General features: G+C 41.3%; 1 protein-coding gene across 5 annotated transcripts in view; it reads left to right on the forward strand.

Moving 5' to 3' along the window:
* The window catches only part of TPST1 (tyrosylprotein sulfotransferase 1), a 121,872-nt gene extending 110,848 nt beyond the window's left edge, over positions 1-11,024 (forward strand). Inside the window, exons 4-6 of one of the 5 annotated variants that reach the window (XM_082358625.1) lie at positions 4,281-4,331; positions 7,779-7,825; positions 10,449-11,024. In XM_082358625.1, coding sequence (XP_082214751.1) covers positions 4,281-4,331; positions 7,779-7,796 — 69 coding nt within the window. In that variant the 3' untranslated portion in view covers positions 7,797-7,825; positions 10,449-11,024. Of the gene's footprint in view, positions 1-4,280; positions 4,332-7,778; positions 7,826-8,139; positions 8,895-10,448 lie in introns of those variants that run through there. The other 4 variants (XM_082358626.1, XM_082358627.1, XM_082358628.1 and 1 more) reach the window with 4 other exon arrangements.
* Positions 11,025-15,758: the final 4,734 nt, after the last annotated feature.

A 15,758-nucleotide genomic window follows, 5' to 3' on the forward strand; every position in this document is an offset into this window, starting at 1 on the left:
GAAATTGAACCCCTGAAAATCTGCTATATCCAGAACCTTTCCCAACTGAGTTGATGGCAACTTCATATTTCCAGTTGGTAGTTGCTTAGGCCAAAAACCTTGGAGTCATCCTTGACTCCCCTCTGCTCTCTCACATTCCACATCCAGTCTGTTAGGAAATCTAGACATGATTAGGAAAAAAAAATCCACAAACGTACCACTTCTCACCACCTCCACCGCTGCCTCCTTGTCATCCTGTCTTGTCTGGATTACTGCTGTTGCCTCCGCACTTCTGCCCTTGGCCCTTTACAGTCTAAACAGAGCAATTAGGATGGCCCTTTTAAAATCTAAGCCCCATCATGGTACAGTAGCCTCCCATTTCACTACACTGGACAAATTAACTTAATTTCTCTGTGCCTCAGTTGCTTCATCTGTAAAAAGAGAAAAATACCTCCCTCAGGAGATTGTGGGATTTGATAAGGTGATACATGTGAAACGCATGCTCAACACTAACCTGATGCAGAGAAAATAATAACGTTTAGCTGCTGTTCGTATTATTTTTATTGCCAATGCACCCTCTAAATCAGAAGCCTACTTTTGTTTCCTTGTTGTTCTTCAGTGCTTGAGGTGGGAGGGCTCTGTAGGAGCATTTGGATTCTGACTGCTTAGCTCATTTCTGTCTAGCAAAATCCTCAGTTCATTAGTACCAGAGATTAGTATGTCCAGAAACACTGTTCCTTTAGCCAGAGGAAATTCCACTCCCAACTTTGCTGTTTTTATTAAGTGATGCCATACTTGGTTTCCTGCACTAAATAGGAACTGCTTTGTCAGTAGAAAGTGTTCTTTTTGTCAGTACTGTAGTTCCTAACTTTTGAAGCATTTTTTCCCTAAAGGATAATGAGAGGAGACAGCTTCCCACTTATTTTTTGATTGAGCCTTTTGTCTGATGTCTTATCCTGAACCCCCCCCTTTTTTTTTATTACATTTGTAACATCACATATTTAAGGTTTTGGTTTTTTCCCCCCTTCATATAAGCCTTACCTCTCTGGAACTGTTGATTTCTGGAAGACACTTGTAATATTTAATGTTCCCACTTGTATTTTCTGTCATGCCTTACAACAAACCAAAAAGAGAAGGGAAAATGTAACAGTCAGATTTGCTAATAGTAGTAAAATGCAAAGAGCGTGGTATAATGGGCCATGCTCATTGGGCTAATATAATGGGCTGAGCCAGGGCCTTCTGAGCCTCACTCTGCCGCTGACTAGCTGTATGACCCCGTGGCCTTGCGTTGAACCTTCTGCTTGAATTCTAGCAGAAGAGGCTAGCTAAGAGAGAGGAGAGTTGGTTTCTGAGAGGATGTGAGGAATATAAGAAAAGTTTCTTAGGGACCAAACCCACTAACACTGGAAGAGGCACTGGGGCAAACACACTTGTTCTGGTTCGGTAAAGGAGCCAAGGCACAGGACCCTAGGCCTGGGCAGCTTATGCTTAGAGGCTTGGAGGATGGGGGTTGGGACTCAGTTCCCTGAGTAGAGGGAGAAGGAAAGACACTTGAGAATCTGGTAAAAAGCAAAAACAAAAAACCTATTCTAATGGCTTGAGCCCCTGCTTTGGATATAGTGTCTGCTTGTCCCACAGATAGTGGAGACAGGCACAGTGGAAGTCAGTGTTAACATGATATACACACACACTTCCTACATCAGAAAGCTGAAACAGTAATACAGTGTTATATGTCAATTATATCTCAGTAAAACTGGGGGGAAATGAAGAAAGCTGGAACAATCTCTGGACTGTGGTGCTGGGGTAAAGCAAACAGGATTCTGACATGCAGATTCTTCAGGGAGCAGTTAGGCCAGCCCTCCAGTGACCTGGGACTCTTTGAGGGTGTGAAGGTTTCGAGACACTCCTAGCAGCTGCATTGTTGTTATCCTGCACTCACCTCAGCTTCCAGTGCGATGCATGTCTAAAGAAATATCTTATGCATAAGCCTCTTCTCTCTGCTTTAATTTAGCCTTCCTAGAACTGTAGCAGAGACCCTAAAGAATAGACCAGGTTTCAGAAATTGCAGAGAAAGAGACAGGAAAACAGTGCATTCATTCTCTCAATCTCAGAAGGAATACTGCTACTTTTAGAAGTGGATCAGTCATCTTATAACCACGTAAAAATCCTTTAGGTTTCTAGGCTTTAGTATTCACCATTTAGAAGATTTCTTTGTGCTCTGAGGGGCTACCCAGTGACTCTCTCCCCAATGACAATCCATAGTTTCTTCCTGTAGTTTCTCGAGTCCAGCAGTTGATGGAGACCTTCTTCACTCTTGATTGACATGAATAGTTCCCAGTTTTTTTCTGTTGTTGACAGTGTTGAAACAAATATCTTTGCACTTAAAGTGTGTGTGTATGTGTGTGTGAAAGAGAGAGCAAGACAGAGCGAGTGTAGTAAATTCCTAAGCTACTGGCTTAATTTGTTCAGTTTTGTTATTGAAGTATAACATACATAGAGAAAAGTATCCAAGTCATAGCTCAATAAATGATCACAAAGTGAACACATCTTTATAATCGCTACCCATATCAAGACAGAAAATTACCAGCACCCTGAAGCCTCTCTCATCCCCCTCCCAATCACTACCACCCTGCTCCTCCCCAGAGTAAACAGTATCCCAATTTCTAACATCAGAGTTGCTTTGCCTATTTTTGAGCTTTAAAAGTTTTAAATGGAGACATGTGTCAATCGTATATTATTTTTTGAGATCTGGCTTGTTTCTCCTCATCATTATGTGTTGGGATTCATCTACATTGTTGGTTTAGTAGTAGTTCATTTTTTAAATTGCAGTATGGTATATCATTATATACATAAACACATTTATTTATTTGTTCTAACTGTACTGCTCTGCAGTGCCACCTTTGTCATAAACGAGTTATCTCTAAATGGGGGTCTGTTTCTGGACTCTTCATTTTGTTTCATTAATATATTTGTCTATCTTCGTGCCAAAACCTTACCGTCTTGATTATAGCTGCGTTTTTTGTATGTATAGCTGTATAATATTCTATTATGATAGAATAAGTCCTTCCACTTTGTTCTTTTTAAGATTATCTTGATTATTCTTGGCCCTATGCATTTCCATAAAACTTTTACAGTCAGCTTGAAATTACCCCTACCCCTACCCCTACCCCAAAAAGCATGCTAGAATTTTTATTGGAAATCCTTTGAGGAGAATGGACAGCTTTACTATGTTGAATGTTACAATCCCTGAAAGTGGTATGTCTCTCTATTTATTTGGTTTTTAATTTCTCTCAATAATATTTTATAGTTTTCTATGTAAAGATCTTACACATCTTTTTAAAAACTATTTCCTAATTATTGCTGCTATTAGAAACATAATTTTATATGTTGAAAAGAGTAAGTTTTTGATTATAAGATTTTACAAGGTTAAAAGTATGTATCATTTTAAGAACCACCTAATATTCAAATTATTATGGGAATATTGGGTACATTAAGAAAAGTAAAGCTGAATTAAATCCAGAGTTGTAAGGTTGGAGATGTCAGAAGGAAATCAGGAGGAGCCTATTCCTAAATTATGTGAATTCTGTGTTGGTTGCTGGAGAGAGAAGGCCTAGGGCTTGCTTTCTCTCTCAGCTAAAATGATTGGAACTTGGAATGTTAGGATGCTTTTCTTTCTTCTTCAGAGACTCTACGCCCTCTCCCAGCCAGCCCACAATTTGGGAGCACCCAGGCAACAGTAGAGCAGGTGGGGTCAGAGTGAATAGGGATTTCACTCAGTCCTCAACTCAGGCTGCTTCTGAACTGACGGGCTTCCCTCCCGTTCTAAAACTTGACAAGGGGCTTCCCTGGTGGCGCAGTGGTTGAGAATCTGCCTGCCAATGCAGGGGACACGGGTTCGAGCCCTGGTCTGGGAAGATCCCATATGCTGCGGAGCACCTGGGCCCGTGAGCCACAGTTACTGAGCCTGCGCGTCTGGAGCCTGTGCTCCGCAACAAGAGAGGCCGCGATAGTGGGAGGCCCACGCGCCGCGATGAAGAGTGGCCCCCGCTTGCCACAACTAGAGAAAGCTTGCGCACAGCAACGAAGACCCAACGCAGCCAAAAATAAATAAATAAATAAATTTAAACACCCTCCTCTCACCCCTAGTGATCCATCTCCTGTCCCTATAATTTAAAAAAAAAAAAAAACAACTTGCCAAGAATGAAGCAGTGAACCCATCCACTATCAGTCCTTGCAAGCATCCCAAAGTGATGATGACAGTACCTGTTTCCGTAAACTCATACTTGGCTTTGTTTTTCCAGGTCTATAAAGGAGAATTTCAGCTACCTGAATTTCTTAAAGGAAAACCTCAGGTACTGTGTCTGCTTCCTCCTCTTGATACACAATAATAGATTGGCTCTTGCATTGAAGTAATCTTTTCAAAGAGATAATGCTATGTGCTGGTGGTAGAAAGACTGGCTTCTGCAGGGAGATCAGCTCAGTGCTTTGTGACCACCTAGAGGGGTGGGATAGGGAGGGTGGGAGGGAGACGCCAGAGGGAGGATATGTGAGGATATATGTATATGTATAGCTGATTCACTTTGTTATAAAGCAGAAACTAACACACCATTGTAAAGCAATTATACTCCAAAAAAGATGTTAAAAAACAAAAAAAAAGACAGAAAGACTGGCTTCTGGTAATTGTTGGTTTTAACAATCTGTGTTAAGCAGATTTGTTAAATTTAACAATTTAACACAGTCTGAATTTCAGAGGGCTCAGTGTCTTCCAAAAGTAGGGAAATACTTTATTGATAACTAAAATCTGATTGCTTGAGGTCGCTCACAAGCCACACAGTATTCCACATATAAGGAGCCTGCCTTGGTGAATCTGCTCCAGGCTTCTGAGACCTAACTTGAAATAAAAATGTACAGCTACCCTTTGTTCTTATTACATGTACATCCATGGCCTTTTCATTTTTCTCATTTGGAGCCTAGAAGACTTGTGAATACATTATACACACAGCCATTGGCCCTCAACTGCTAAGTCCCCCAAGTTGGTAATGGATGGTATGAGTTTGAAGTTTATAACTTCTACTTTTTAAAAAATTAATTCAAACAGATCCAGAGTTCTCCTTGTAATGTCACACTGTCACTTGCTTGGATTCCAATATTGTTTCTTGAGTTGAAGAGAAATAGGTGATGTTATGGCCGACAGGCCTAGAGTAGCCCAGAGTGTCCTGCGTGAGCGCATCACCTGCCATTCCTATGTAGTAGTGGGAAGAAATCAATGACTACAGCCTGAGTCCAGCAGAAGACTTCCCTATCCAGCATGGTGATAATACATGTTGCCTCCAGGCTGCTGCTATCAGTGATTCGCTTGTTAATAGGAAATGAAGACCCAGCACTGAACTCAGTTTCTAAAAGTGTTCCAGATCTGGGTTGTTGAGGGGAACCTCGCAGATTGTGTGAAGTCGTGTTGCCTAAAGCAAGCCTAGAATACATGGGCTTCTCTGTAAGAGCAGCTGTGTCTCACACCAGGATTGAAGGCTCTGTCTTCTCAGATCCTTGTCTCATAACAACCATCAATAACTGATACATATTACTTGAGTATTTTAAACTACTTTCATGGTATATGCTTATTAACATATATTTAATTTTAATCCATCCATTCATTCATTTATTCAACAAATGTCTACTGAATTACTTTTATGTGTGAGAAATTGAAATAAGGCCTCAAGAGTCAGAGAAAAAAAAAAGATCTTCTCAAAGGAACTCCTTATCTATCCAAAAGACTCTGATCAACTTTTGCAGACAAAGGGGCACAGGGGCCCTGAGCCTTGGCTGGGCAAGATGTGCCAGAAACCTGGATGGATTCGTGAACAAGTTGTCACTCACTTACAGGCTATGGTAACTGGAGCCAGAGAATAATCCAAGAGGCAGAGTCTTGAAGAAATGTCAAATCCAAAGGCCGTTTTGCATAGTAAGTCTGAAGGAGTCAAGAAAGGGAATTTGAGACTAAAACTAAAGGGACACCCCTGCTTCACAGCATACATAAAAATCATTTCCAGGTTGATTATAGGCCTAAATGTGAAAGGCAAAATAATAAAGTTTCTAGGAGGCAATAAAGGAGAATATCTTCATGACCTTAAGAGGGAGGGATTTCTTAAGTGAGTTATAAAAAATACTGATCATTAACTTAATTTAATTAATTAATTTATTTAAACATCTTTATTGGAGTATAATTGCTTTACAGTGGTGTGTTAGTTTCTGCTTTATAACAAAGTGAATCAGCTGTACATATACATATATCCCCATATCTCCTCCCTGTTGCGTCTCCACCCTCCCTATCCCACCCCTCTAGGTGGTCACAAAGCACCGAGCTAATCTCCCTGTGTTATGCGGCTGCTTCCCACTAGCTATCTATTTTACATTTGGTAGTGTATATATTAGTCCATACCACTCTCTCACTTTGTCCCAGCTTACCCTTCCCCCTCCCTGTGTCCTCAAGTCCATTCTCTACATCTGCATCATTATTCCTGTCCTGCCCCTAGGTTCTTCAAAACCATTTTTTTTTTTAGATTCCATATATATGTGTTAGCATATGGTATTTGTTTTTCTCTTTCTGACTTACTTCACTCTGTATGACAGACTCTAGGTCCATCCACCTCACTACAAATAACTCAATTTTGTTTCTTTTTATGGATCATTAATTTTAAAATGGAAATTTGGACTACATTAAAATTGAGAACGTTTACTTATTAGAAAGCATCATAAAGACAGTAAAAAAGGATACCTTAAGGGGGGGAAATTTTTGAAACAAAAGATTCATCAGTATAGAGAATTCCTACAAATAAATAAGGAAAAGGTAACAAAAAATTGGGCAAAAGACTTAATATAGGCACTTCAAGCCCCGTTCTGGTTAGTTTCATTTAATGTATCACACACATACTAGAAAAAAGCCTATAAAAGGCTTTGATTTAATGTCTAATACATGAGAAAACTGAAGCCCACAGAACTCTCAGGATTACATTTAGCTAGAATTCTGACAGAACTCAGGAAAGTGCTATATTTAAGATTATAGTCTTGGGAATTCCCTGGCGTCCAGTGGTTAGGACTCTGCACTTCCACTGCCGGGGGCCCGGATTCGATCCCTGGTGGGGAAACTAAGATCCCGCAAGCCACACGGTGTGGCCAAAAAAAAAAAGATAGTTTTATTATAAAGGAAACAATTCAAGACCAGCCAAATGAAGAGACACATAGGACAAGGTCTGGGAGAGTCTCAGACTCAGAGTTTCTGTGCCCATTCCCTGTGGAATCAGTGTACTTCTCAGAACACATCAGCGTGTTCACCAACCAGGGCGCTCCACTGAACTTCGGCATCCAGAGTTTTTACTGAAGTCTAAGTACATAGGCATGATTGATTGACTCATTGGCATGGAATTGGACTCAATCCCCAGTCATCGTCCCCTTCCCAGAAGCTGGGCTGACTCAGAGCCCCAACCCTCAAATCACAGGTTGGTCTTCCTGGTGACCAGCCCCCATCCTGAGTCATCTCATCTCTTAGCAGAAACTCAGGTATGATCTAAGGGGCTCATGAATAATAAAGACACTCCTGTTACCTGGAAAATTCCAAGGATTTAGAGTCTCCCTACCAGGAACGAGAGCCAAAGACCAGTCATCTTCTTTATTATACAACAGTAGCAGATGGAATTCATTAGAAAGTCTCTGATCACAGCCTGCAAGCTACACCTGATATTTTGATGAGAGCAGTCACTTCTCATGCTAACCAACGTTAAAACATCTTTTGCTTCCTTCCACAGACTGAGCAAGTGGAATAGCAGAGCCAGGAACCTCTTGCATACTTGAGGTGAGGTTGGGAACATTGCTGGGTCTTTGGGTTTCACTGCTTAGGCTCTCAGGAGGCAGCGTGGCAGGTGGAGGGCACAGCCCTGGGGTTAGTTCACCTGCTTTGGAATCTCGGCTATGTGTGGCATTGAGCTAGTTACTTAACTTCTCTGTGTCTTAGTTTCTACATCTGTAAAATGAGGACAATGTTAATAAGAGAGTGGTAGAATTAACCATGATAACGTCTGCCAGAAGCCTGGCACATAGTAAGCACTCAAACAGTGTTAGTTATTATTTTCAGTATGAGGAGGGGTTTAAAATGATAAAATATTTTAGCTGAAAGAAACCTGAAGACCATCAACCTCAACCACCTGTTTACTGATAAGGAAACTGATCCTAGAGAGAGGATTTGTCAAGGTCACATCATAGGTCGGAAAAACCCAAGGCTAAAGAGCACCGTCTCCTGACATCCAGCCAGGGATTCTTTCACCACCCTGTACTGCTTCCTCTGTGTGCTGGATGTGCAGATGTTTTTGCGCTAATATTTTCGGGAGTTGCCTGGTTGGTTTTTCAACCTTGCTGATGTTAATGCATTATGATGTCTTAATGTTTGTAACCTATGTTGTCTCGTTGTAGTTAAAGGCTACAGTGTGGAGCAGGACTTATTGGCCCTTTCTATCTGAGTAATCATCAGGTGCATGTCCAGGGATACCAGCCAATTAGTGACAAGGCTGGTTTCTGAACCTAGACCTCCTGACATGGCTGCTCAGACCTCACACCCCTATCCCACACTTTCTTAAGATTCTGTTTTGCTCTGAATATTTTGGTTATGCCTTAGATCATTTGGAACTTGAAAAGCTTTCTTTAAAATATGATTTTTCCTGGGAATTCCCTAGCAGCCAAGGGGTTAGGGCTCCATGCTTCCACTGCAGGGGGCAGGGTTCGATCCCTGGTCGGGGAAGTAAGGTTCTGCAGCCGTGCAGTGTGGGAAAAAAAATAAATAAAGTAAAATAAAATAAAATACTAAAATAAAATGTAAAAAGAAAACCTATTATAAAAAAGTAAAAAATAAAATCTGTTTTTTTCTTATAGTTTTGTTTGCTGTTTTATTTTTATTTTATATATTAACCATGTATTGAGTGTGTACTCCATACCAGGTGTAAAATACCAAGCATCATATATATATATAGTATATAAATGATACAGGATATATTATATGATATCTATAATAAATATATATATTATTCATATATATATATATATATATATATATATATGAATGATTTCATTCAAGTTTCAAACCACTCTGGCAAGTAGGTGATATTATTCCTCTTCTGCTGTTGAGAAAATTGAGATTGAATAATATGATTTGAATAAGAGGTTTTTATGACTTGCTGTGTGCTAATAGATTATAGATAGAAAAAGCATATGAACGCTGCTATGCCATGTCAAAATCACGGATGGCAGTAAGTTAATAATATTCATAGGTTTTAGGAATTATGATTGCCTTTTTTGCTAAGAAGCAAATGCTAAATGTAGACTTCACCTCGATGGGCATACAGGTATAACAGCCGTTATCAGGCCTTGGATAATTTTGTTTATTCAAAAATACTTTCAAAAGTGTAGATAAATTCCCTCCTGGAAACATGCATACAGGGATTCATTACTGACCAGCTGTTTTACAAGACAGAATGCAGTGTCAGTTGACTCCAGCCTTGAGTGGCCTCCACAGCAGCATTTCATCCTTGTTTGCTTGTGAGGCTTGAAGGTGCCCACGTGCAATGAGAGAAGGACTCGGGAGAAGCTAGGAAGACATCAAAGCGTCTCAAGACAAATCGTAGTCTTTCTCTTGTCTTTTGGATCCCTTTGGCATATGAACGACAGTCACTGTGTTTCCTAAAGCTTCCTTTAAAGAATCTCAGTATCCACTTTTTCATACTGAGTCAGCATGTTCGACCCCTGGACATTTGATGTCCCTGTCAGTGCCCCTGCAGTAGCTTCAATTGCAGATGACAGTTGCAGTCATTTAGAAATGGGCAGGCTTCCCTGGTGGCGCAGTGGTTGAGAATCTGCCTGCCAATGCAGGGGACACGGGTTCGAGCCCTGGTCTGGGAAGATCCCACATGCCGCGGAGCAACTATGCCTGCGAGCCACAATTACTGAGCCTGCACGTCTGGAGCCTGTGCTCCGCAACAAGAGAGGCCGCGATAGTGAGAGGCCCGCGCACCGCGATGAAGAGTGGTCCTCACTTGCCGCAACTAGAGAAAGCCCTCGCACAGAAACGAAGACCCAACACAGCCAAAATTAATTAATTAATTAATTAATTAATTAATTAATTAATAATAAATAAATAAATAAATATTAAAAAAAAAAGAAAAGAAAGAAAGGGCAGGAACAGCCCTTGCTTTGGCTGCCATCCTTTTGTGGTGCACATCGAAGCTACTGGCAGGCATCTAAAAGCATCCCAGACTGAGGGAGAGTGTGCCTCTCTGGTAGTCCTTCTGAGGCAGCTGTTCTCATAATGGTCCATCCCCCTACCTGTCTACCTGGCTTGTGCCAGGCCCACAGCTGGAAAGGAGGCGGTGTCGTGCAGGGGAGAACAAACTGACTGCATACCTGTAACACATTCTGTTTGTTTGCCCTAGGGAAGACTGCTGCCTTTTCAGCAGCAGAGAAGTTTCTAGGACTGGCTGTTTCTAGGACTGGCTGTCCCCTGCTGAGATCAGTGGAGTATATGTACCATGGCCCGAATCTCCTTCTCATTTGCCAGTCTCCTCCCACTGAGAGGGTGGGATGTCAGCACACATTCAGACCCTCCTGAGTGACCTGCTTCTTCCCGAGTACAGTGCTCTTGATCCTGATTACGGGCACGGCCCTGTGGAGAAGGAGCCCAGAGAGGATGTGTGCTTTCTCTTAAAACTGCTCTGGTCCTCATCTTTTCTTACGAAATTACAAACTTTGTTTTCAAGGGGAGGGTTTAAAGATGGGATTCTGTCAGCAAAATTGGGCAGTTTCATCTTGGAATAGGTTGTCTGTACATGTTCTAATGTTTTGTAGAACACTTGTACCTGTTTAAATGTATTGATGTGGATAATATTAAATATCTTAATTATTTAAATAATTCATTGTATTGTTTCTGAGAAGTTGAGGAATTACCACATACATTTACAACTTGATGACTTTTGTATTTTATTTTTCAAAATAAAAGCTTTAAATGTGAAGCACTGGTAGTTTACATGTTTTCATTACTGTGATTTCTGAGAAGCAATAAGACCTATCAGATAATGATCTGATAAACCACAGTTTCTTCAGTTGCTGTATTTTAGATATTCCCCTCTATACATCATAATTTCTTAGTGAGGTTTTTGCTATAATTTATTTCAGAGAGACCTGCTACCATCCTTTTGTCTCAGACTCCTGTTCTTCTATTTCCTTCTCAATTCTCTGGTCTCCATAAATTCTAATTCCTCAGAAAGACTTTCCCTGATCCCCTTCCTGCCTACCTTATTCACAATATCACCTTATCACACTTTGCGGTTTTTAATGTTTCTTGACTTCTTAAATTGTCTATCTCTTATACTAGATGGAAAGTCCCTGGAAGACAGAGACTATGTCTTTTCTTGTCCTTTTTTGTACCCCTGACACCTAGCAGAGTGTCTGGCACATTGTAAGAACCTAGTAAAATATTTAGTAAATGATTAATCCTCCCAGACGGAAACTTCTAACATATCATTTTCAGATGAAGAAACAGAGGCTCAGCCAGGTCAAGTCACGTACACAAGGCCCCTCAGCTAGTGCCACAGTGGTGACCTGGTATCTAAGCCTGACTCTAGTATCCTTCTTTCCGCTCCACGCCCCTAGCCATGTCCCCTTCAACTGAAAATGAATACTGCTGCCACATCAATCCTTTGTTTAGCACTGTGTCTTAAGTCACTCTTTTGTTCAAAAACCTTCTTTGATTCTCTGATGCCTCACACATTACATCTAAACTGTTCTGTCTCTGCAGTGTGGCCTTACCACCCCCTTGTGAACAGTACACCTCTTCCCTGTCTCCTTACACTCTGCTTTCTGCTTCTTCCAGATGCCCAGAAACCTAAACCCTCTCCCCTCTCCCTGGGAAATCCCAGCCCTGTTAAGGGCTCAGCTGTCTTAAGTCCCATTTCTTGTTACTGCTCTAGTTACTGCTCCAGCCTCCAGATAGCAATAAAATCAGCTTCAGCATAACATAATTTGTTTTTGGTTTTGGTTTTTTGCTTATTTCCTGTGTTAGTCTTATGTTACCAGCATTGTAGGGAGGAGGTCACATATCCCTCTAGAGCCTATCAGAATGGGAGGCGAGGACATTTCTAAACTATAACCCAGCCTGACTCCAATACTCACCCCTAGGTGAACATAAGGATTTTTATTCCCTACGCCTGCCCACCCCTGGAGACTCCACTGTCATGAGTGGGAATGTACTGGAATAGGAAGAGGGCAGAGAACCACCGCACAAAAACGGCTGACTCAGGAAAGAAGAAACCACTGCACAACTGGCCCGGAGAAGCAGATGCTGTGATATCTCCCTCCCTGTTGACATTCCCTCCTTCACAAAGCCTTCTGTCTGGTCTGAGCACATTTCTCTTGAGCCCTGCGAAGCAAAGCATTTATGTTCCATGTGACATCTTAAAACACCTGTAGGAAGATGACTGTATTTGTGAGATATTGTGATTTGATGGAATCAAATGGAATTCCTGTCAGACAAATGAAAGATACCTGGAGTAAAATTTAAAAATTGGTAACTGGGGGACTTCCCTGGTGGCCCAGTGGTTAAGAATCCGCCTTCCAATGCAGGGGACGTGGGTTCAATCCCTGGTTGGGGAACTAAGATCCCACATGCCGCGGGGCAACTAAGCCCGCGCGCCACAACTACTGAGCCCGCGTGCCGCAACTACTGAGCCCGTGTGCTGCAACTACTGAGCCCGCACAGTCTGGAGCCCACGCGCTGCAAGGAAGGGCCCACGCACCGCAGATCCCAAGTGCCGCAATTAAGACCCGACGCAGCCAAAAATTAAATAAATAAATATTTTTTAAAAATTAAATAGGGCTTCCCTGGTGGTGCAGTGGTTGAGAATCTGCCTGCCAGTGCAGGGGACACGGGTTCCGGTCCTGGTCTGGGAGGATCCCACATGCCGCGGAGCAGCTGGGCCCGTGTGCCACAACTACTGAGCCTGGGCGTCTGGAGCCTGTGCTCCACAACAAGAGAGGCCGCGATAGTGAGAGGCACGCGCACCGCGATGAAGAGTGGCCCCCGCTCGGCGCAACTGGAGAAAGCCCTCGCACAGAAACAAAGACCCAACGCAGCCAAAAATAAATATAAATAAATAAATATATATTAAAAAATAAATTAATTAATTAATTAAAATTGATAGCTGGGTAAGGGACCAGGGTAGATGTGTTGCCTGTGAAGATCAGAGAGCTGCCCAGGGCCAGCACAGCCATGGCTGCAGCCAGCGGGTGAGCCCGTGGAGCCAGGGAGAGGCCGGCGTCCTCAGTGGCTGCAGGAGGAGGCTGGAGAGAGCATCCTCCATGAAGAATCATAGAATTTTTAAATGAAAAAAAAATCTTAGTAATCACTTAGCCACGTAATCATTCTAGAAACATTTATCAACAGCTTCTCGTGGTCTAGATCCTGTGGCTGAGTTTACATGTTTAAACTCATTTAATTCTCACAATCACCGTCTGAGGTAGGTACTGTCACTACCTGCATTTTATAGACATTGGCTTGGGAGGCAGTACCAGCTTTCTAGACCAGCTAGTAGGTGATGGGATCAGAATACAAGTACAGGCAACCTGGCTCCGGAGCCTACACCCTTAACCACCACTCTACCTCTCAGTAATCATCTTTATACTAGAATAGAAACTTGTCATTAGCATTGAGTGACAACTATTTAAATACCTCACTTGTACTTAGTAATTTGCTAGGTATAATTGTTGTGCTAAGAAGTATAGGTAGATTGTTGCCCTTGGGAATTTATGGTCTTGGTGAAAATCAAGAAAAATGTACATAAAACAATTATTTCAAGCTTACCTAACAAAACCTATAGTATTACCTATGACAACCTGGCTAGTAGGTGATGGGTAAGTAATAGTCTAGGCAGGACTCCATTCAGTGTTGCGCCCAAATTTGTTTTTCTAGGGAGCTACAGATCCTGGGGGCTGTCTGAGCTTTTCTCTGGCAAGGTCAGTATTTTCAGCATTGAGTTCCCTTTCCTGATTGTTTGTCACTATCCAACAGTCTTCTGCAGGGAATTTAGGCCTTTGCATAAAGCAGAGCAGTCACTTTGTTATTCTGAGCAAAAGATCATTTTTATTCATTTTGGGTTTAAGTCCTAACAAAGCTCATCATTTGAGGGTTTTTTTGGGGGGTGGGGGGCGGTGATTCTGGCTAGACAGAAAAATAAATGACTTTGATTCTCCCTTTGGAGTTTGCTGATTATTACTGAACATCCAAAATTGAATCATTTTTCACAATAAAACCACTATTTTTGTTGTTATATACTGAAGAAATGGCTATGGCCTTGCCCTGAGAAGGAAAGCCTTAAATGCCCTCTGTTGGTCAAACATGGAATAACTGCTGAACGTATGAAAAAGTGTTAAAAAAGTTGCAAGAATTAGGGAAATATATCACAAAGGTGTGCAAAGCTTTCTCTACAAAGACGTCCGTTGCAATGAACTTTATAGAAACAAAAAACTGGAAAAAAAACTAACAAAAGGGGGGGCTTAGTTAAATGAATTATGGTACATCCATGTAACAGAATACTCTTTAGCTAATACAATATTGTAGAAAAATATTTCCAAACAGGAAAAATGTTCATGTTACATTAAGTAGAAATTTGAAATCACAAAGCTGTTTAGTGTGCTCCCACTTTTATGATTGAAAGGGTAGACAGAAAACTAGAGTCACTAAATTGATGGAAAACAGAAAGGACATGTGCCAGTGTCCCTTGTTATCTCTTCGTAGTGGAGTTTTGGGGATTCTTATTTTCTTTGTGCTTAACTCTGTTTTCTAGATGTGCTACGATCAGCATGAATTACTTTAAGTAAAAAAGTGAAAAACAATGAGAGTTTTTTAAAAGAGAGACATCGAGATTGAACCAGCCTAATCTTAGAGATAAAATCGGGGGGTCTAGAGTAGTGCTGTGACTTACCCAAGGCTACCCATCTAGTGAGACTTAACGTGGACTTGCAGTTCATTTATTTTCTGGTAAGTCTCATTTAGCTACTTCTTTTGATGAAAAATTAGTAATGTTAATAATCTGAAGACTTGGTTATTGGTTCTTCACAAATGAGTAAATGAGACTTGAATTAGGAATGAAGCTGCGGGGTTATGTACGTAGCAAAGCAGCTCCCTCGCTGAGATCTATTGAAAGTCAACCCTCAACACAAAGGTTTGTTAAAAAAAAAAAGAAGAAGAAAAATTAAAAAAAAAAAAAAGGAGAAATGAAGCTGAGTATTAGCTATTAGGACATTTAGATGGAGCACATTTGAAAAAATCACAATGCACTTAGAATTGATCTATTTCTCTCGTACAGGGGTTGGTAAACTACAGCCATTGGGTCAAATCTGACCACACCATTTATGTCTTATGACATAATTTATGACATAACCTATGACATCACTTATGTCTTGTCTATGGCAGCTTTTCCTCAACAGCAGCAGAGTTGAGTAGAGACAAAGTCTGTGGCCTGCTAAGCTAAAAATATTTACTCTCTGGCCCTTTACAAAAAAAGTTTTCAGGGACTTCCCTGGCAGTTCAGTGGTTAAGACTCTGCCCTTCCACTGGAGGGGTCATGGGTTCAATCCCCGGTCGGGGAACTAAGATCCCACATGCCACGCAGCACGGCCTTAAAAAAAGAAAAGAAAAAAGTTTTCAGACCCCTACTCTTATAGATTATTTTAATTCTTTATTGCCTCAG

This window comes from Balaenoptera borealis, assembly GCF_965194805.1.
Source record: "Balaenoptera borealis genome assembly, chromosome: 16".
Classification (NCBI taxonomy): Eukaryota; Metazoa; Chordata; class Mammalia; order Artiodactyla; family Balaenopteridae; genus Balaenoptera; species Balaenoptera borealis.